The 22,801-nt window shown below is 45.0% G+C and overlaps 1 protein-coding gene across 5 annotated transcripts in view; it reads right to left on the bottom strand.

Annotated features, from left to right (window-relative positions):
• Window positions 1–4,035: 4,035 nt before the first annotated feature.
• ACADSB (acyl-CoA dehydrogenase short/branched chain) overlaps window positions 4,036–22,801 on the bottom strand; it is a 156,293-nt gene continuing 137,527 nt past the window's right edge. For all 5 annotated transcript variants that reach the window (XM_033940992.1, XM_033940994.1, XM_033940996.1 and 2 more), the window contains 3 exons: window positions 14,585–14,722; window positions 5,104–5,203; window positions 4,036–4,653 (listed from right to left, as the gene is read on the bottom strand). In XM_033940992.1, the coding sequence (XP_033796883.1) occupies window positions 4,583–4,653; window positions 5,104–5,203; window positions 14,585–14,722 (309 nt within the window). In that variant the 3' untranslated portion in view covers window positions 4,036–4,582. The remainder of the gene's footprint in view (window positions 4,654–5,103; window positions 5,204–14,584; window positions 14,723–22,801) is intronic.

Here is a 22,801-nt window from a genome sequence, read left to right as displayed (position 1 = left end):
AGATAAATCTCATTTTACTTTCCTCCTTATCCCTCCAGACCATTCCAAAGTTCTGGGAAGTACCAAAGGTCCAACAAGCCCAGTAACCAATCGAGGTCACTAGTACCTGGCCAAAACCCAAGGGTGAGACTTAGCCAGACTAGCATGCTAGCCCCAAATGCCATTTCCTGACTCACCTGAATGTCTGACCACGAAGCTGCTCTATAGATCTCTTACAGTGGAATCAACTGGCTCCCCATTGAGTGTGCTGTCAAAACCTGTAAAACCAGATGATCCTGAGTGATATAACTTCTTTAATCCATCTAGCTGGTCATTTTAAGAACATAAGAAGTTGCCTCCACTGGGTCAGACCAGAGGTCCATCGCGCCCAGCGGTCCGCTCCCTGACTATTCCTATAACCTACCTCTACTTCTATCTGTACCCCTCAATCCCCTTATCCTTTAGGAATCTATCTAAACCTTCCTTGAACCCCTGTAATGTGCTCTGGCCTATCACAACCTCCGGAAGCGCATTCCATGTGTCAACCACCCTCTGGGTAAAAAAGAACTTCCTAGCATGTGTTCTAAACCTGTCCCCTCTCAGTTTCTCCGAGTGACCCCTTGTACTTGTGGTTCCCCACAGTCTGAAGAATCTGTCCCTGTCTACCTTCTCTATGCCCTTCAGGATCTTGAAGGTTTCTATCATGTCTTCTCTAAGTCTCCGCTTTTCCAGGGAGAACAGCCCCAGCATTTCCAACCTGTCAGTGTATGAAAAGTTTCCATACCTTTTATCAGTTTAGTCGCTCTTCTCTGGACTCCCTCAAGTACTGCCATGTCCTTCTTGAGGTACGGCGACCAGTACTGGACACAGTACTCCAGATGTGGGCGCACCATTGCACGATATAGTAGCATGATGACTTCCTTCGTTCTGGTCGTGATACCCTTTTTAATGATACCCAACACTCTGTTCGCTTTCTTTGAGGCTGTCGCACACTGTGCTGATGCTTTCAATGTTGTGTCCACCATCACCCCCAGGTCTCTTTCAAGGTAGCTTAGCCCTAGCAATGATCTCCCCCATTTTGTAGCTGAACATCAGATTCTTTCTCTCTACATGCATGACCTTGCATTTCTTTATGTTAAAGCTCATTTGCCACTTTTTTGCCCACTCTTCCAGTTTTGCTAGGTCCCTTTGCAGGTCTTTGCAGTCTTCCGCGGTTCTAACCCTGCTGCAGAGTTTGGTGTCATCCGCAAATTTTAGAAGCTGCTTCTCCCTTTCTGGTTCACCCAAGCTGACCTCTGTCCAAATAACATTGCAATACTCTGCCTGCATCTAGCTTATGGTGACAGCTATCAGACACCAGTCGAGGTTCCATAAACCGAATCCCAGCCTCCTCTGCAACATGAATACACTGAGTCCCATTAACGTTATCTGGTCTGTACCACAACCTCAGCTGGCTGAACTGGACCTGTTCTCTGGAAGCCTAGGCATCTTAGACTCTTCCAGATTTGCTTGTTTAGGTGACACTCACTGACCAGCAACTCAGCCCCAGGAAATGCCATGTTGCCATCACCCTGGCAGAGGCTTAAATAAGGTCATTTGAGGCATCAGCTAGAGACACTGACTTGATTTCATAATGTTATAAACCACCTTTTACCGAGTGCAAAAACAGTTTACAATCAAACTAATGATACATTAAATGTAGAACAAAAGCAAAAATGCAGAGGCAAGTCTATATTAACAACTCAAGTTTTCAAGGATATTTACAAAAGTCTTAATGAAGGAAAATACTGTTTGAAATAGCCACATTTTCACAAAAGTGCAAAATCCCAAATAAGAAGCAACAGAAATCTCATCAGGCAATGAATTCCACAAAGATGGATCAATATAAGAAAACATTGATCTCATCAAGAAGTGCAAGCTGAAGGAGACTCTTCTGTGATGACTGAAGTCTATTGAGGCACATCTCTCTTTAGCTTCCGTAAGAAATAAACTAGAAGATCTGAATGATACGACATTCCTCCAAACATTCCTTTGGCATCTGTTCTGCCCAGTGAAAACATGCCCTAGGCACATGACCACTGTGGAACATGGCACTCAGAGAATAGTTAAGCTCTGGAATGCATTGCCAGAGGTTGTGGTAAGAGCGGTTAACATAGCTGGTTTTAAAAAAAGTTTGGACAAGTTCCTGGAGGAAAAGTCCATAGTCAGGTCAGGTGATTGAGGCCAGCAGCATGCCTGATTTTAAGGCCAAATGGGATCGACACATGGGATCTATTCACAGAGTAAGGTAGGGGAGGGTCATTAGGGTGGGCAGACTAGATGGGCCGTGACCCTTATCTGCCGTCTATTTCTATGTTTCTATGTAGTCTGTTATTGAGAAAGATATGGGGGAAGCCTCTTCTTGCCCTGGATCGGTAGCATGGAATGTTGCTACTCCTTGAGTTTTGGCCACTGTGAGAACGGGCTACTGGGCTTGATGGACCATTGGTCTGACCCAGTAAGGCTATTCTTAGGTTCTTATCTCGAAGGCTTGCTTCAATAGTAATCCTATTCTCTAATCTTGTGAATCTTTCAAGGCAGTGCCTCCTTTTACCAGGAGTAGGAGTCAGAAAATCTTGATCTATTGGATTCTGGGGTTCCCTTGATTTAGAGACGGATTTGAGCAGAAACCAGGACATCTTCCTTTGGAAGATACAAGGCTTCCCTCTCTTCTACTAGGAGCAGATAGAGCCTGGTTATAGACCTGTGCTGTAGAAGGCAAAATGGCAGTGGTTCCTGCCAAATTCTGCTCTGTCACTATTATTGTCTTCTGCTGCTCAACACTGTTATAGCCTTTCAAGGTACTCTGACTCACCTTCCTACTTTGCCGCCTGCTTCCAGAAACCTTCTGGAATGATCCTCACAGGCATGGTAATGGCCTCTAACAGCGCAAACCAACTGTCACGAGCTACACAGCAGGCAACATTGGGCCTTCTCCTGCTGTACTATGCCATGTACCTTCCCAAATGGCCACCACACTGTGGTCCCCTCCCCCAAATAAGCTGACTACCCAGGGGATGGGTCTTCCCAATGCTGCTCTTTTACCATCCCCTCACCCTGAGAGAAACAAGAACTCTAGAGGAAATCCAGTGAGCAAGCTCCCTAAAAGTATTTGTCTTCCCCCCCCCTTCCCCCCACAAGCATGGGCTCTTTGTCTTTCAGATACTAGTCCCTTAGTCATAGACACTCAGGAGTCCCCAATCAAGAGTAAGGAAGGGGTGGGGGACAAGGCACAATAAGGCAACCCCCTCCCCCCTACTATGCAAGGGGTAAAGAAGGGGAAGAGACATGGGGCACCTGGGTATAACACCCAGACCCTTCCTTGAAGAATTAAGGTACATTTATATATACCTTTTTTGTTTGGCACTAAGGGGAAGAAATTCCAACCTAACAGAACAGAACAAGCTGCACAGGATAGTTAGGGAATGGTGTCAAGTCAGTGCTTTTCGGACTCCATCTGCTGGTAGCATTGCATAACCCATGAGTCTGGATTGCTTTCTCCAATAGAATTCAAAGGCCTGAAGTTCTCTGGTCTCTTTAAAAATAGAAACAGAAGGCTCCAGCTTTGACCCTTCCAAAAAAGGGATTAAAGGAGTCAAGAGTTTTAGTCAATCTCTGATCTTTAAGTTTTCTCAACTTTGGAATGATCTTCCATTTCTTTTAAGGAGTTCCGGCTCACTTCAATTTTTTCACAAATCTTTAAAAACTACTTTATTTGCTAAACACTTTGAAAATTAATTTCCCGAAATTTAGTCTTATTTTTTATGGCTTTTATTTAAGTTAATTATTGTAAACCGAGTCAAGCTTTCTTAAGAATGATGACTTGGTATATAAAGCCAAGTCTTAGATTAGATTAGACCCAGAGAGGATGGATAATGCAACAAGATGCCTTAAGATGGGTGTCACATTGCCAGCTACTTGCTTTCATACAGAAACTTGTAGACTCCCTGTTCATGGGAAAGTTTTCTGCTACAAGCTGCAACACTGCTTAAGATTTAAGGAACATGTTTTCACCAATGCCGAAAATGTATTTTATTCAAATTTATCGCCCACTGATGTTCTAGGAACAATTTGAACAGTATGAGGGAAAAATGACCACCTGCACCATTATCCATGAACTTAATTACTCCTAGGCTGGAGTAAGAATGAGCTGCCTCTCATACTATTACTCCCCTCTCTATAACACTCACCTCCAGTGAGAATAGCTTTTGCCACAGATAAATGGCATTTTGTTTAGAAGACAAACAATTAATCCCTACTAATGCTGGTTTTGTTTGACTGTCAGATGCCTTCATGAAGTCACTGAGCCCTGGCACCAACCTCAGCCATGATATTAGATGAAAGAAAGGCAAACAGAATGCAAATGATCGGCCATCTGCAGAATGCCTAATTTCTGGTGCCACTTCTCAGAATAAAACTGGCGAGTGCTCAGGAGTCCTTCATAATTCTGATGGTGCCCTTAAAATGAAACTACTAGATGAGCTCTGGGCACAGCTCCCAGCGGTCCCTGGGATTCACCAAGTAGCAGTGAAAGTGTTCTGGAACCGGAGATTTCCCGTCACAGTTAGTACTCTGAGCCTAGGCATTTTGCTACAGTGCTCAACTGGATGTTAGACGATCCTTCGTATATTGTGCCTGAAATACATAAAAAACCAGAAGGGTAAAGGAAAACTTGCCTATTCATTCGCATTCAAATCTTTTGAGAAGACCAGGGTTCTCAAGCAGTCTTTAGGACATATCCGCTGGTCAGATATTGCAAAGAACATGCCTGAGACAGATCTTCCTTGCACGCAAATCTATCTCAGGCATATTCAGTGAACAAATCCTTAACAATTTGACTGGTTCGGAGTGTTCTGAGGATTGAGTAGAGAACCAGGAATCTAGAACTACAGGGGCAGAGATGCAAGGCAGACAGGAAGCAGGCTGTGAAATGAAAGGTGTATGGCCCATAAAGAGATGAGTTAAAGCCTTTGTGGGGGGGGGGGGGGTAAAGATATAGGAGTGAGAGAGAAATTCCTACTAACACAGTCAGTCCCCTCTACTTCCCACCCCTCCAGAGTTGTAACCGCTGTCACTACTCCTTACCTATCTTGCAGTCTCGGTAGTATTTCTCGATTGGATAATCCTTAGTAAATCCAACCCCACCCATCCATTCAATGCATTTACTGGTAGTCAGTGATGCAACCTGAGGGAGAATAAATGTTGTTAATCAATGCACGGCTTTACTGCTCCTTCCCTTTCTTCAGTACAGCCACCCACTCCTGTTACAATCATTATGCTGTTTAGACCAAGTTCCCCTGAGCCCAGCAGAATCTGATCACAAGTAAGTAAAGGATCCCAGAGTGTAGCTCCATTCCTTAATACTCAAATGCAGAGATAAGCAGTGGCTTTTCTAAGTCTACCTTACCACTAATGGTTAGAAACTTTTCCTCCAGGATATCAGGGTAAAGAATTGGGATAACCCGGTATAAGCTATCCAATTTACGTGGGGCTCCGGGAACAGTGAGGGGAGTCTCCCAGTTCTTATAGAAAGTTTCCCGTAAGATGTCGTGGACGTGCAACTTTAGAAATTCCTTGGGAGGTTGCTCAAAGTCTAGGGCATCGAGGAAAGCCTGAGACTTCTTAGAGTCGGACTCTAAGGGGATGGAAAGAGCTGCTGACATCTCCCTAAGGAATTTAGAGAAAGAGGATTGCTCAGGTTTGGAGACGGTGTCGGTCATGGAGGGTTCTTCGTCGGTTGACGAAGCGTCCTCTTCGGTACCGTGAGGGGAGTCTTCCCACAAGTCTGGGTCCCTAACGTCGGGGTGTGTACGTTTGGACATCGGCGTGGAGGGCTCGGCATGGCGGGTCTTTGAGAGAGATTTGCCTGAGCGCACCGAGGCGGTACCGGGTGAGGAAGACCGATGTCGTTCCTGGGACCGGACAGGGTCGGCAGTAGCAAGGGTATGCACTGTAGGTGTTTTGGCCAAGAGCACCGGCATGGAGGTATTAATCGGTACCGAGGGGGTCGACACCGACGGGACAGTGCGAGGCTCGGACCGGTCCTGTACCGGAAGGTGCGGTGCCAGCAACGCCGGCAACAGTTGTTGGAGTTGTTGTTGCAGCTGCTCCTGTAACTGTGTTTGGAGTATGGCTGCGATGCGATCATCCAGGGGAGGCACCGGTACCATTTTTTTCTTCTTCGGTACCATAGGTGCCGCTCTACGCTCCGGCGATGAGGAGGCCGATGATGAGGCACTCACCGAGATCAGAGCGGAGCGTTTGCGGGGCCGGTGCGGTGCCGGAAGGGCCGGTGTCGCAACCGTGGCAGGAGGGCGCTCGAGGGAAGTGGAAGGCTTCTTAGCTGGCTTACCTGGACCCAACGAACCCGAGGAAGGGTCTGGAGGTGTCGACGTCGTCGGTGCCGACTTTTGGGGTGCCGTCGACATCGCGGCAGGTTCCATGGCAGATCCGGTACCAAACAAAATATTTTGCTGGATCTGCCTATTTTTCAAAGTGCGCTTTTTAAGTGTAGCACAGCGGGTGCAGGTGTCAGCCCGATGCTCTGGACCCAGGCACTGGAGGCACCAATTGTGCGGGTCTGTGAGAGAGATCGGGCGTGCACACCGCTGGCACTTCTTAAAACCCGGTTGAGGGGGCATGAAGGGAAACACGGCCTCTGCAAAATCAAAGCCGGAGGCCTGTATGATGACAACAGGCCCCGCCGGGGCCGGCTCGAAAAAATAAAGAAAACTCGACGAGTTTTTTTTTTTTTATAGGAAAAATAAAGTAATCCAAAGGGAAAAAAAGAAGAAATTCGGAAAAAATACGTGAGCGGGAAGGCAAACTAAATGATTTCAACGGCCGTTGAAAAACATGCGACTTCTTCGCTCCGCGGAAATGAAGAAACTGGGGACCACGCACTCCTCCGTCGGCCGGGAAGGCACTCACGCATGCGCGGTGCGGCCAACTAGAACTTTCTAGTTAAAAAGGTCCGTACCGGGGCTCCATCGGTGACGTCACCCATACGTTAAGAATATGCTGCCTGCTTGTCCTGGGATAAACAAGGGTTACTCTCACAAAAAGTTTCTGAAATAATTTTTAAGGACCATATAATGGTATAGTTATTCTGATCCAATCATATAGAGTTCCAGTTACATCTTCATAGGTCCAACTTTTATCGTAGGTACTATAGTATGCAACAGACCATAATCTTCAGTTTATAATCTATATCTTAAACCTCTGTTTTCAAAGGCAAATATATAAGCAGCATATACAGTACTTATTTTAAAAATTACTAAATCCAGGCGATTAAATCCATCTGAAGATGCAGCATGAGTATATGGAACTGATGCAGCCATAGTGGCAAAACAACGTTATGCCAGGAAGCTACTTCTGATGGATTTAATCGCCTGGATTTAGTAACTTATTAAGTACATGCTGCTTATATATTTACTTTTGAAAACAAAGAGATTTAAAATATAGGAGATTATAAACTGAAGATTATGGTTACTTAAGATTACTCTTCTGCTCCAATTGCTAGTTCTCAGTATCTTGGACTACTGCAACATCATCTACCTATCTGGACTTTGCAAACATTTCCAGAAATTATGCATAATTCAGAACACCGCAGTAAGCCTGATATTTTACTTGAAAAAATTTGATCACTTAACTCCTTTCTACAACAAACTCCACTGGCTAAAAATTGAGAATCAGGTATTTTTTAAAATTTGGCTGTCTCTTCTATAAGGCCCTATATGGTTTATTGCTTGATTACCTCACCAATCATTTTTTATTTTCCAGACCCGGGCGGGCCTCTTGACCCCACTCACTCTTTTCCTTCCCATCTATTAAAAGTTTCTCGCATAAGAGATTCATCAAAAAATTCTTATCCTACCAAGCAGCTTCTAAAGATCCAGAATGGAGTCATCTGGTCCGTTCGTCTACATCATACATGCATTTTAGGAAGCTCCTGAAAACTCATCTCTTCCCCAAACCTGACGACCCAGTTTTAAATTAACCCTTGTTGGCCCAAGACTAAACAACTTTCACTCATCATCTTACCCCATCACTAACCTCAATTTTTCGTTTATTGTTTTTTCATACGTTTGTAAAACTGTATTCTAATTTGTTAAAAATTACTGTTCCTTGATGTTTTTTACTATCCTGTACGCCACCTTGAACCGAAAGGCTAATGCAGTATATAAATAAACATTTATGTTAGATTATATATATTTTTGATGTTGTATTGTTGATAGTTTCACCGGCTATAACCAGTTAGGATCTGCTTTATTATTGAGATGATACTGAAGCAAGGAGGGGAGAAAACTTTTTTAAAAAGCAGCGATCCAGCACGAGGCCAGCATCGGAGCCCTCTCCAGCAGGGCACCTGGCCTCTGCTCCACCCCTCCCCCAAACCAACAGGGGAGAAAATCATTATTCCTCCTAGCCACTGCAGGAAAGCAGCCAACGTTCCCCAGCTCACCTGCCTGAGTTTCGGTTTGCCTTCCCCCACGGCCAGCCGGGAAAGGAGAACTTCACGACCCGCCTAAGCGCAGGTCGCTGGCAGCAAGCCCCCGTCTGTAGAATCACTCGGGCCCAGGCTTGTCTTCATTTAAGATCTGCACAATCTGTTTAAGTTTAATTTGTTTATGTTTAATTTGTTTAAGTTCTGCCCAATTCGCTTAATTCGTCTAAGTTCTGCCCAATTGCTAATTGCTCATATTCTGCTAAGGTTCACTTGACTCTTTCAATTGCCCAATTGCTTAAGTTCACCATATTTTATTTAATTGTATTAAGCTCTAACCAATTCCTATGGATTCACCACTCTATCTAATTGTTCTAGTTCTGACCAATTTGCCAAACCTATTTAATTGCTTAAGTTCTGTCAATCTCTAGGATTCACCAGATTCTTTCTAATTGTTTATGCTCTGCTCAATTGCTAAGGCCCATCAGATTCTTTTTAATTGCTCAAGTCCTACCCAATTGCCAAGAATTTCCTCTACTCCTGCCTCCTAGCCCTCCCATAGGCCTCCCTAACCCCAATCATGAAGCCACACCCGTGGATTCTTCTTCTCCTTCTCTGCTCATCCTCCAATATCACCCTCTGCCTGAAACCCCCCTCTCCCAACTTACCCGACCCCATAAATGTCAGTACTATTTGCCCAGGCATCAAAATCCCCACGCTACTGCGCACCAGAAATCATTCTTTCAAAAAAAACCCACGAAAAACTAATCATGCCTCCTTAAAGCCCATTCCCCCTGCCAACCTTCCCAACCTTGCCTTTGACTCGCTCACCCCAGTCCCGTCACTTTACTGCAATGCCAGATCCGCATGCAACAAAACCCAAATTTTGAAGGACCTATTTGAAGATCTTGACCCCGGATTCCTTTTCATCACAGAATCATGGATTGCAAAAGACGACATATTTACACAAAACGAGCTTTGTTCTCACGGCTACCAAGGCCTCTTCTCCCCCAGAATTAACCGAAAAGGAGGTGGCTTGGCATTCCTTCACAAATCATTCTTCGATGTCCAGCTTCTCAAAAAGGGCAGCCATGCCTCTCTAGAATATATGCTAGTCTCGGTCAATGACGAACTCCATCCTCACCCACTGGGTATCCTACTATTATATCGTCCACCGTTCACCTGGAACCAATCCTCTTAACCAGTCCTCAAGACCATTACAAACGCCTTCCTCAAATTTCATAGATTACTAATCATTGGTGACATTAATCTCCACCTAAACAATACCACTAACATGGATGCAACTGATTTCATTAACTTCCTCACTTCTTTAGGCTTCCCCCCACCGGCTCTCTCCCCAACCCATGAAAAGGGGAACACACATCAGTTTCCTCGATCTCACCGATTACAAAACTTCGGTCGATGTCCCTTGGTCTGACCACTTCCTAGGGGCTTTTTGCCTCCCCATTTTCATGTCTCACCTTGGGCCCCCACCTCGTTCCTCAAACTCCATTACCTTTTGAAAAAAAATCGCTAGCGAACTGTTCTGGACCAAATTCCTCAACCTAATTCCCACCATTCCTAACCCTCCAAACCCTGAATCCAACTGACACACCTGGATCACCCTCTCTGAGACCACCTACCACTCCCTTGCACCACTATCCACTAAAACAGTCTCCTACTCCCGCAAGGCCCCTTGGTACCTTCCATACCACAGAGAACTGAAGCAGAAATGTCGATTACTGGAACTCAAATGGAAAAAAATCTAAATCCCCCACAGACAGACAATCCTGGAGGGCTAATATTAAGTCATACAATACTGAACTAAAAAAAGCAAGGAAGAATTACTACGGTAACAAAATCTCCAGGTCCAACAACCAAAGTAATACTTTGTTCAACATCTGGCGCTCCATATCCTCCAAACATGACACCACCACACTCCCCTCCTCTCCAATTGCTGATGATCTAGCAAAATTCTTCAATGAGAAAGTCACTACTTTATGATGCTCATTCCCACCAGCACCCTCTTTCAACTCTCTGGTATCCACCGACTCCAACCCCACTCTAACCGTCGCCAACCATATTCCAGCCGACAGATCCTGGACCACCTTCGAGCCCGTATCTGATTCCCAGGTCGCCAAACTCTGCCTCAAATTGAAATCCTGCAACTGTACCTTGGACCCTTTCCCCTCCTAACTGTACGAGAAAATTCCCACACAAGCCATCTCATCTCTCACCAAACTCATAAACTCTGCCTTACTTTCAGGCCTATTCTCTGCAGAAATGGGACACATTGCCCTATCCCCACTACTGAAAAAAGCTGATCTAGACCCCACCATACCATCCAACTATTGCCCAATAGCAAATATTCCTCTCCTGACCAAGTTGCTGGAGTCCATCATATCTACCCAACTTTCATCCTATCTTGAAAGATTCTCCATTCTCCTACCCTACCAACATGGCTTCCGACCCAACTTCAACACCGAATCCCTATTGGCCTCATTAATCTCAAAGGTCCAAAATCTCCACTCTTGCAATAAGTTTGCTGTTCTTCTTCAATTCGACCTTTCTGCAGCTTTCGACATGGTTCATCATGATATACTAATTCTCCAACTTTCTGAAATTGGCTTAAACTTAACAGTCTTAGATTGGTTCTCAAAATTCTTACGTTCCCGCTCCTACTTTGTTAACATGAATGGCTCCTCATCCCACCTGTGGAAACCGATCTGTGGAGTTCCTCAGGGGTCACCTCTATCCCCGATTCTCTTCAATGTTTATATGTCCTCCCTGAAACTCCTCCAACTGTCCCCCTTGGAAACACTTTACACTTTACGCCGATGACATCCTTGTCCTCCTCGAGACCGACTCTAACCTCACCAATCTCTCTGAGAATATCTCCTCATGTATATTGAACCTCCAATCCTGGGCCCTCACCGTACAAATGAAATTAAACAGACCAAAACAAAACTACTTTGGCTCGGCTCAAAATTAGATAAGCTACCCACCCTCATCCCTCTGTCCTCTGGCACCACATTGCATCTTGAACACTCATGCAAAGTTCTGGGCATCATCATTAATTCCACACTATCCTTCAATGACCACCTTAATTCCTTAGTAAAAAAATGTTTTTTCAATCTTCACATGTTAAGGAAAGTGAGATCCTGCTTCCATCATCATCACTTTGCTGTCCTCGTACAATCCATCATTCTTTCCAGACTGGATTACTGTAACTCTATCTACTTAAGCCTGACAAAGAAAAGCCTTCACAGACTCCAACGGATCCAGAACACTGCGGCTAAACTAATCTTCGCAAAAAGAAAATTTGACCACGTCTCCCCGCTTCTGTCTAAGCTTCACTGGCTCCCAGTAATCCTTAGGGTTCACTACAAATGCGCCTGCCTAAACTTCAAGTCTCTACACGGTGTCCTGCCTCCTCTTTTTCCACTATCTTGGAACTCCTCTAATCCCAACACCACCAGATCCACTCAAAAATTCAAACTATCCTTTCCCTCTTTAAAAGGCATATACCATGCAGGAAAACTAGGGACTTCCCTCTTCTTCAGGATCACCGAACTCTGGAACAGTTTTACCACCCTGCTTCGGTGCCTGTCCTCCCTCCAACTCTTCCGAAAACATCTGAAAACTTGGCTCTTCTCCAAAATGCAATGACCTCTCCCTCATCGATATACTAATTCCCTCTAAACCTCTCTTTCTAAGTCCTTCTACTTTTCATTGTAGTTCCTTTCTGTACCAATTCCTGTAAACCGTGCCGAGCTCTACTTCTGTGGAGATGATGCGGTACACAAACTTAAGGTTTAGTTTAGTTTTGAGGAGTAAAGGTGTTTATGCTTCTTAGCTTTCTTATGAGCTTTCCCCGAGGCAGGCAACACAGACAAAGAAGATGTGCAATGGGTTGTGAACGGTGTCAGTGCCACTGTTGATGCTGGAGTGGATGTTGAGCGGTGGTGTCAGAGTGTCCAACCATCCTTGATGTAGATGAAGTTGACCTGAAAAGTTTTATGTACTGTAACTTCCTGGCTTTAAGTGACCTCTTCTGCAATTTATAGCAGAGCAGACAGGAAATGTCCCAGTGTTCAGGACCTAGAAGCTGGACACACCAATTATGTGGGTCTCTACCTGAAATGGTCTTTTTTTTTTGCACTGAGTGCACTGCTTGAAACCGCTAGGAGCCTTTGACATCGAAGGAAAAACTGCCGATGCTAGGTCAAATGATTCAATGGTTTGGGGAGGTCGAGTAGATAGCAAGGTTCGTCACTCCCAACCTGAAAACAGGCTGGAAAGGATCCAAAGACCCGAAACAAAAACTCAATATAAAAATCAAAATTATAAGAACATAAGAATAGCCTTACTGGGTCAGACCAATGGCCCATCAAGTCCAGAAGCCCATTCTCATGGTGACCAATCCAGGTCCCTAGTACCTGGCCAAAACCCAAGGAGTAGCAACATTCCATGCAAGCAGTGGCTTCCCCCATGTCTTTCTCAATAACAGATTATGGACTTTTCCTCCAGGAAATTGTCCAAACCTTTCTTAAAACCAGCTACGTTACCCGTTCTTACCACAACTTCTGCCAACGCGTCTGAGCTTAACTATTCTCCAAGTGAAAAAATATTTCCTCCTATTGGTTTTAAAAGTATTTCTGTGTAACTTCATTGAGTGTCCCCTAATCTTTGTAATTTCTGACGAAGTGAAAAAAATCGATCCACTTGTACCCGTTCTACTCCACTTAGGATTTGAACGGATACAAAAAAAAAATAGGAGAAAAAGAAGGGTAAAAAAGGAACGGGAAGGCACAAGAAATATAAAAGCTTCTCAGCTCCACAGAAAACGAAGTACTAAAGGTCACACGAGCTGACATTGGGCGGGAAGATACCAATGCAAGTGTGGTATGGGCATTCTCCAGATTTTTAAAGTGTTGGATTACATGGATGATGTCACCCACATGTGAGAATATGCTGCCTGCTTGTCCTCATAAATAACTGTTTCCTAATTACCAGATCCACCCCACTTGTGATTTTGTACTTCTACAAGCAGCTTTCTTTCACTGGAGAGCTACTACATTTCCTCTCTCATTCTGGTTGCCACTCTCTGTTCCACTATATCATTTTTGAGTAATCCAGAACTTCATGTGATACTCAAGGTGTGCTTGTACTATAGGTCTACTAGAAGACTTAAGCAAAGACAGATCCCATTTACTGGATCTCTCCACACAGCTCAATCAAAGAGCAGATCTACGAGTATACAATGTCAGGTGCAACTCTGGGGAAGAGTGAACAAGAAAAGGACCTGGGTATACTGATAGATAGGACCCTGAAGCCGTCGGCACAATGCGCGGCAGCGACAAAGAAGGCAAATAGAATGTTGGGCATGATAAAGAAAGGAATCTAGAGTAGATCGGAGAAAGTTATAATGCCGCTTTATAGGGCAATGGTCAGACCACACTTGGAATACTGCGTCCAACATTGGTCTCCCTACCTAAAGAAGGATATAAAACTACTGGAGAGGGTGCAGAGACGAGCAACAAAACTGGTGAAGGGTATGGAGAAACTGGAATACGAGGATAGACTTATAACACTAGGATTGTTCTCCCTTGAGAAAAGGAGACTGCATGGGGATATGATCGAGACCTTCAAAATACTGAAAGGAATCGACAAAATAGAGCAGAGAAGATTATTTACATTGTACAATTTGACACGGACTAGAGGACATGTAATGAAGCTAAGGGGGGACAGGTTCAGGACTAATGTCAGGAAGTTCTGCTTCACTCAGAGAGTGGTTGACACCTGGAATGCCCTCCCAGAGGAGATTATTGCGGAATCGACCGTCCTGGGCTTCAAGAGCAAACTAGATGCATATCTCCTTAAGAGAGGCATATAAAGATATGGTGGACTATAAATTACGCCAGGTGTACACCTGTCAGGGCCTCCGCATGTGCGGATCGCCGGACTTGATGGACCGAGGGTCTGAGCCAGAGATGGCAGTTCTTATGTTCTTATCTGGGAACATTAGGAGAAAAGGTCCATAACAAACCATTAAATTAACTGTGTTTGCTGACATGTTCACACTGATTCTTGTATGAGGTGGTTGAGCCCAGCTCTTACCTCAGAGCTGTAATACTTGGCCATAGATGCCTCTTTAATGAAGGGAACTCCAGCCTCCAGCATCCTAGCTGCATTGTATGTTAGTAGCCTGGCTGCCTCCAGCTGTGTGGCCACATGTGCAATTTGATGCTGCATACCCTGCACAAAGACAGAAACAAAATAGCTTAGCTGTCCATGCCACGTACCTTCAGCCAGCATTTGGATTCAGATTACCAAGCCTAGACCCAGCATCCTGATTTCTTCTAATAATAAAGATAATTTAGAGCCCAAATTTTAACACCCCTCAGACTGTCTATCTGGAATAGAAAGATCTGAGTGGGTGGAATGCTTTAATGCAGGATGAGATGAGGAGGAATGGACTTTTTATACAATGAAATGCCTTACAAACTATATTATACAGGTCTTATATCCCGCAATTTTTCAAAAAGGATTCATTGCAGTTAACAAAAGATTTTGTACAGCGTTACAATAGGAACAGTAGAGACAGATGTATTGGCTAGGGTTATCTTAAGTGTCTTCCAGAAGCGGAGTGATATTGGGAGTTTATTCCAAATGCATGGAGCTTGGAATTCGAAAGTAGACTCGAACATCTTTTCTGGTGGACTTGTTGAGGGGAAGGGAAGGAGATCTTGAACCATTGTGTTGATCTTGAGTTGAGGAAGGAGGCCGTGACCTTGATGTTTGCGGTAAGCCCATAGGAGTTTTTGCTGTATATGGCTTTGTGGATCATGCAGATCATCTTGAACTCTATTATTTTCTTTATTGGTAGCCAATGTAGTTCTTTTAGAAGTCCTCCACCGAAGCCAACTCGAAAAGGCTTCCCTCTGATGTCAGAGCTGACATCAGAGGAAAGCCTTCCGTGTTAACGGGAGATCCCAGTTACCTCCTTCAGGGCTGCTTCCTCTGGCCTTCAGCCACACAGGGCAGTGGCTTTTGCACACTGCACGTGGCTAATCCGGAAGCCTTCTCTCTGATGTCAGAGCTGACATCAGAAGGAAGGCTTGTGAGTCAGCCATGTCAGTGTGCAAAAGCTGCTGCCCACAATGCATCCCTGTGCGGCTGAAGGCAGGAAGGAGCAGCCAAGCTGGATGGCCCTGCATGGAGCAAGCGTGTTGTAGCAAGTAAGGGAAAGAAGAGGCATGATCTTGGGACAAAGAGAGAAAGGAGGGGAGGGAATTTGAGACAAAGGCTGGAAGGCAGGGATGGGGGCTTGAACTCGGGACACAGAAGGAAGGGAGGGGGCATGAACATGGGACACAGAAGGGAGGGAGGGAAGAAGGAAGGAAGCACTAACGAGAGATTTGTTGGGCATGAGTGTGTGAGTGAGAGGGAAAGAGATGGTGCACATGGGGAAAAAAGGAAAATTGTTGGGCAGAGAGAGAGAATTGAAGTAGAGATGCATGTGGAAGAGAAGGATGAGAGGGAGAAATGTTGAATATAGAGAGGGATACAAAAAACCCAAAAATGGAAAGAAACCCAAATAATGAAAAAGAAAGATCTTCCCTGGCCCTCAAAACGGGGTGAGAGAAAGAGACAGCTGAAACTGCCCCCCAAAATTTTTTAAATTAAATTTGTGTGAAATATGGGGAGTCCTCAGTATACACAGCTCACAATGGGGACAAAAAGCCCCTAATGTGCCAGCCTGTCACATACGTTACACCCACAAGGGTGTTGCCTGTGTTACATCCCCAGACTCACCTATGTGTGATACCAAGTACCTAGTGCACAAGCCAGAGTGCTAATGGTGAAAGAAATAATAATCAATCAACCTAACATACTTAAAAGGTTAGAGCTGTCTCTGCCTTTCATCCGAGGGCACAGAAGTGACCAAAATCAGCGGAAAGGCTCAGGCATAGCAAGCCACAAACAAATAATGAATAACTTAGCTTCTTCGGGGTTAGAAATGCAAGCAACACAAAAGTCTGTCCAACGGAACTCTGTTTCGGGGGTACGAGAAACCCCCTTCCTCAGGAACCAACTGCTGGATGTAGTGTTCCAGATCGCTCAAACGCCCGCCAGAGTGGAACAGTTGAAAATGGCGCTGGACCCGGAGGAATGCCTCCGCTAATACTGGCAGAACACGTGACATTGTCATGCGTAATGAGGTCACTGGGAAACAACCCAGGAAATTCAAACTGCATACAGATCTGCTAGATAAACAAGGAAGTATATATTCATGCCAAACATAAGAAAAAGTCCAGGTCCAAGTCGAACAGAGAAGGTTCAGATTAAATGGCACAGTGCCATTCAATGTAATCATTAAGTCCCAAAGGGTGCACTGCTTGAAGTTCAAAAATCCAATACTGCTCTCTCTGTTGCAAGCGGATCAGTCTATCCCCCTCAAAATCCTTGAAAATCTGTTCGACAATATTCCAGCGCAGATCTGAAAAAGAATGACAGCATTGAATGCAGTGGGGGTCCATAGGAGAGCTCATGGACTGAGTATTTATCCTACTTCTATGTTCAATGAGACATGTCCTGATAGTTCTCTGTGTATACCCCACATATACCAACTGACACGGGCAGATGATGGTATAAATAACCCAAATAGATTTACAATGGGTATTAGATTTGAGAGGATAGACCTTATGTGTCCGCCTTCAATGGAAGTTGTACAAATGTCACATATCCTGCTACAATTACGATGGCTGCCCCTGTAATTCAAACTTCTCGTATCAGATGTAAATTTTGGGTGAACTACATAATCTGCTACATTCTTAGTGCGAGAGTAAGCAATGCAAGGATAATCCTGAAAAATGGAATGTAATTGCAGCACATGCCAGTGACGTTTAATGCTGTGGGCAATGTTAGCCACCTGGTCTGAAAATGACAGTACACAAATGGTTTTGTCATCTACAACGTAGATAGTGCTGCTTTGGTTTAAATGGGATGTGTTTCAAAAAAATGGAGGAAAAGCCTCAGACTGAAAGTAAAATTGTGAAAGTGTATTTTGGAACATCATTGAGTTTTCACATATCCGAGTTTATTGTTATCTTCAGAAACATTTGTTTTTTGCAGCAAAAGGTCTCTGTTAGCATAAAGCGCCCTTGTGTAGGCACGTTGAAGGACATAGTGGGGATAGCCTCGCAGTCTGAATCGATTATAGATTATGCGTGCTTGGCTTTTAAATTCACCGATGTTGGAACATAACCTCCGGATCCTAAGAAACTGGCTAATCGGTAGATTGCTTTAACCGTGTGCGATGACAACTGGAATAACTGAGATAGTTGTTAACTTCCACTGATTTCCTATAGACTGTAGTAGTTAGTATGGGACCCTCTTTTTGGACCAAAACATCCCAAAACGACACCCGTTGTAAATCAGTAGTCATAGTAAATCTCAGGTTGGGATCTTGAGAGTTCAACCATTCCTGAAAGAACAGTAATAGTTCTGAAGGCCTAGTCCAAATATAAAACACGTCATCAATAAATCTGAGCCAAACTTTAATGTACGCATACCAAGGTGACAGATATAGATACTGTTCTTCAAAATGCGAAACGTACAAATTAGTGATACTTGGAGCAGCTGCGGTGCCCATGGCAACGCCATGCATTTGAAGAAAGAAATCTTTGTCAAACTGAAAATAATTATGATTTAAAACTAACTGAGTCAATTGTATGAGGAAATCAGCTCTAATGCGATCATGGTGAATTTCCTGCATGAAAATTCTAGATGTAAGTTCCAATGCCGTCCCTTGCGGTATATTCGAATAAAGGGACTCCAGATCTAAAGTGATCAATGTATGAGAATCTTCAATATCCGAAATTTGACCAATAATTGATAAAAAGTGTGTGGTGTCCTTCACAAATGACCTTGCTGAACCTACCAAAGGCTTAAGAAACCAATCGATAAATTTAGATAGGGGCTCCAAAACCGTTCCTCTTAAGGACACAATTGGGCGGCCTGGTGGAGGTTGAATGCCCTTGTGTACTTTGGGTACTGTATAAAAAATTGGTCTTCAGGGGATGACACTTTTAAAAATTTAGTCTCAGCCTTCGTAATCTGTCCCTCATTATAAGCAGCATCAACTATGCCTGCAGTAGTACTCATGAAAGCTTCAGTGGGGTCCCTGTCTAGAATGGAATAAAAACGGAGATTGGTGAGTTGCTTCCTAGCCTCCATTAAATACTGGTCACGATGTAATATTACATCACTGGGGGGATCACTACTAGGGGTAAGTAACCTTGAAAGAGACCTGGGGGTGATGGTAGACACAACAATGAAGGCGTCGACACAATGCGCGATGGCCTCAAGGAAAGCAAACCAAATGTTGGGTATCATTAAAAAGGGTATCATTGCCAGGACGAAGGAAGTCATCATGCTACTGTATCGTGCAATGGTGCGCTCGCATCTGGAGTACTGTGTCCAGTACTGGTCGCCTTACCTCAAGAAAGACACGGCAGTACTTGAGGGAGTCCAGAGAAGAGCGACTAAACTGATAAAGGGTATGGAAAACTTCTCATATGCTGATAGATTGAAAAAGCTGGGGCTGTTGTCCCTGGAAAAGCGGAGACTTAGAGGAGACATGATAGAAACCTTCAAAATCCTGAAGGGCATAGAAAAGGTAGACAGGGACAGATTCTTCACAATGTGGGGAACCACAAGTACAAGGGGGCACTCGGAGAAAATAAAAGGGGGTAGGTTTAGAACAAACACTAGGAAGTTCTTTTTTACCCAGAGGGTGGTGGACACATGGAACGCGCTTCCAGAGGCCGTGATAGGCCAGAGCACGTTACAGGGCTTCAAAGAAAGTTTAGATAGGTTCCTAGAGGATAAAGGGATTGAGGGGTACAAATAGGAGTTGAGCTAGGTTATAGGAATAGTCAGGGACCACTGCACAGGTGATAGGACTGAGGGGCCGCTGCGGGAGCGGACCGCTGGGCGGGATGGACCTCTGGTCTGACCCCACGGAGGCGAATTCTTATGTTCTTATTACAATAGAGCTTCCCTTGTCCGCGGGTTTAATAATTCGCCTTTGGTCCTGGCTAAGTTCTCGTAAAGCCGAACATTCTTGTTTGGACAAGTTAGAGTACCTTTTTGGTTTTTGTAAGATTTTATGCTCAAAATCCTGTATATTTTTAAGAACGAGTTCAGGATCAAGAAGACCGGGGGGCGACCACCTCGAGGGAACTCTTAAAATGGAAGAGTCCACATTAGTAGAATGTTCTTGAAAAAATAACTTGATTTGTAACGAGCGTATGAAGCACTCGAGATCGCAATGAGTAGTATAAGGATCATGAAAAGACGAAGGAACAAATGACAGTCCTCTTTCTAATACTGTTAGTTGATCTTCGGTTAGAGGAATGCCAGATAAATTATTAACTATGGATTGATTGGATTTGATGATCTGGTTTGAGGACGAACCTGTTGATTGTGATTGGCATATCGACCTCTGTGTGTTCCCCTTTGCCGGCCTCTTCTCGATCTGCGGTGGCCCCCCCCCCCCCTTGCCCCTCTGGACAAAAAAAACAGCGATTTGGATCTCACACTGGAATCCTCTGTGCCGCTACTATATGCGGAGTCCAAATCAGTAAATGTATGAGTGTCAGATGTTGCCTGTGTAGTTTCTTTAAATTTTAACCATGAATAAATGTTTCCTTTGGAATAATCATCGGTATCTCGATGAAATTTCTTAATTTTGGATTGCTGAATTTTGTTCCTAAACTGCTCCAAAGATTGTTGAGTAGAAGGTAAACCTTCTTGAAAAGCTTTAAAAGTCACAGGATTTTTGCGGAGATCTTCATAAATTTTATCTGATTGGGTTTTAACTTCCTGTGAAACTTCTTGTATGATATCTACAATGAGCATCATTAAATCGATAGAACATTTATTTAATATGGAGGCCCATTTGCAAAGAAAAGATTCTCTGTTTGGCATGAATATATACTTCCTTGGTTGTCTAGCAGATCTGTATGCAGTTTGAATTTCCCGGGTTGCTTCCTGGTGATCTCATTACGCGTGACGATGTCACGTGTTCTGCCAGTATTAGCGGAGGCATTCTGCCGGGTCCAGCGCCATTTTCAACTGTTCCACTCTGGCGGGCATTTGAGCGATCTGGAGCACTACATCCAGCAGTTGGTTCCTGAGGAAGGGGGTTTCTCGTACCCCCGAAATGGAGTTCTGTTGGACAGACTTTTGTGGACAAGCCATTGTGCTGCTTGCATTTCTAACCCCGGAGAAGCTAAGTTATCCATTATTTGTTTGTGGCTTGCTACGCCTGAGCCTTTCCGTTGATTTTGGTCGCTTCTGTGCCCTCGGAGAGGCAGAGACAACTCAAATCTTTTAAGTATGTTAGGTTGATTGATTATTATTTCTTTCACCATTAGCACTCTGGCTTGTGCACTAGGTACTTGGTATCACACATGGATGAGTCCAGGGATGTAACACAGGCAACACGTATGATGTAACGTATGTGACAGCTGGCACATTAGGGGTTTTTTGTCCCCATTGTGAGCTGTGTATACTGAGGACTCCCCATATTTCACACAAATTTAATTAAAAAATTTTTTTTGGGCGGTTTCAGCTGTCTCTTTCTCTCACCCCGTTTTGAGGGCCAGGGAAGATCTTTCTTTTTCAAATATAGAGGGGGAACAGAGGGACAGATTGAAGGGGGATGCAAAGGGGAGGAATGTTGGACATAGTGATGGAGGGAGAGATATGGCATGGTGCTGGAGAGAGGTGATAGAAGGAGAAATGGACATGGGGCTGTTGGGCAGTGGTGAAAAATGCTGCACATGATCCAGGGGATGAGGGAAAAATGTTGGATATGGTAGTAGAAGGGTGGGAGAGATGCACCCTGGGTCTCTCTCTTTTCCCACTCCCTTTGCAGCAAGGGAGGGAGTGAGAGAAAGACAGATGAACAGTGAGAGAGAGAGGGAGACATGTTGCCAATGGGGGTGGAGGAGAGATGAAGAAAAGTTGGACTCATGGAGGGACAGAGAGAGAGAGAGAGAGAGAGAGAGAGAGATGTTGGTTGGGGAAGGGAATAGGGTCCAGAGGAGAGGAAGCGTGCAGGAGGCAGAAAGAAAGAAATATTGGATGCATAATCAGAAGAAAGTGCAACCAGAGACTCATGAAAGCAGACAACAAAGGTAGGGAAAATGATTTTACCGTATTTTTTGCTCCATAAGACGCACTTTCCCCCCCCCAAAAAAAGTGGGTGGAAATAACAGTGCATCTTATGAAGTGAATATACCAGACAACGCCTCTGTACCAGACAACAGCTCTGCCTCTTTCTTGCTTCCTTCTCTCCATCCCCCCTCACTTCCCCACCCACGCTTCCTAGTGAGCGAGCACCGCTCGAGAGCCACTACGAGCCTCTCCAGGTGACCCGACACCCTTGCAATCCCAATACATCCCGCGGGGAAGCTGCGAACGGGCATGCTGAGGAGAAGCGCCATGTACCCCCCTTCTTCCTGCTGCCCAGACCTCCATGATTGAGTTGAAAAACTTAGGCCCAGCCATTTCTCCATTCCCTCCATCCCCCCTCATTTCCCTGGGAGTGTGCGCCACCCGAGAGCCACTGCGAGCCTCCCCGGGTCAGCTCAATCACACGGTGCCATCAGTTGCTGTAGCTGTGTCTGCATGAGACACGGCTACAGCAGCTGATGGCATCGCACAATTGAGCTGACCCGGAGAGGCTCGCAGTGGCTCTCGGGCAGCGAACACTCGCTGGGAAGCGTGGGGCTGTCCTCCTGATTGTCTGTCCTCCTTTGGCCAGCTCTGGGAACAGCAGCAGATGGCACCGCACAACTGAGCTGACCCACGGAGGCTCGCAGTGGCTCTCGGGCGGCGTGGGGCTGTCCTCCCTTAGCCTGATCTGGGAACAGGAATAGGTTTCTTACCTACTTTTCCTCTGTCCAAGTGATCTGTGCAGCCTCTCTCTCTTTCAGCCTCTCAGGCTGTTTAATTGCCTCAAGAGGTGGGGCTGCCCTCCTGATTGGCTGTGTGGGCTGCCGCAGGTGATCCGACTCCCTTGCAAGTCCAATGCAACCTCATTGCAGCTCCGCGGGGAAGCTGCGAACGGGCATGCTGAGGAGAAGCGCCGTGTACCCCCCTTCCTCCCACTGCTCAGATAGGAGTGGAAAGGGATGCAAGCGAGAGGCAGCAGCTGCCTGTCAGAGGATTCACTGAGCCTCTCGCAGAACTGTCTGTTTGGCATGGGATTTTGGCTTGGGACTTTTCTTTTTCTGTTCGGTGCAGGGCCTTTTCCTTCAC

This window comes from Geotrypetes seraphini, chromosome 4, assembly GCF_902459505.1.
Source record: "Geotrypetes seraphini chromosome 4, aGeoSer1.1, whole genome shotgun sequence".
NCBI classification, from domain to species: Eukaryota; Metazoa; Chordata; class Amphibia; order Gymnophiona; family Dermophiidae; genus Geotrypetes; species Geotrypetes seraphini.
The sequence above is the reverse complement of the archived record's forward strand: the minus strand, read 5'-3'. Positions and strand labels throughout refer to the sequence as shown.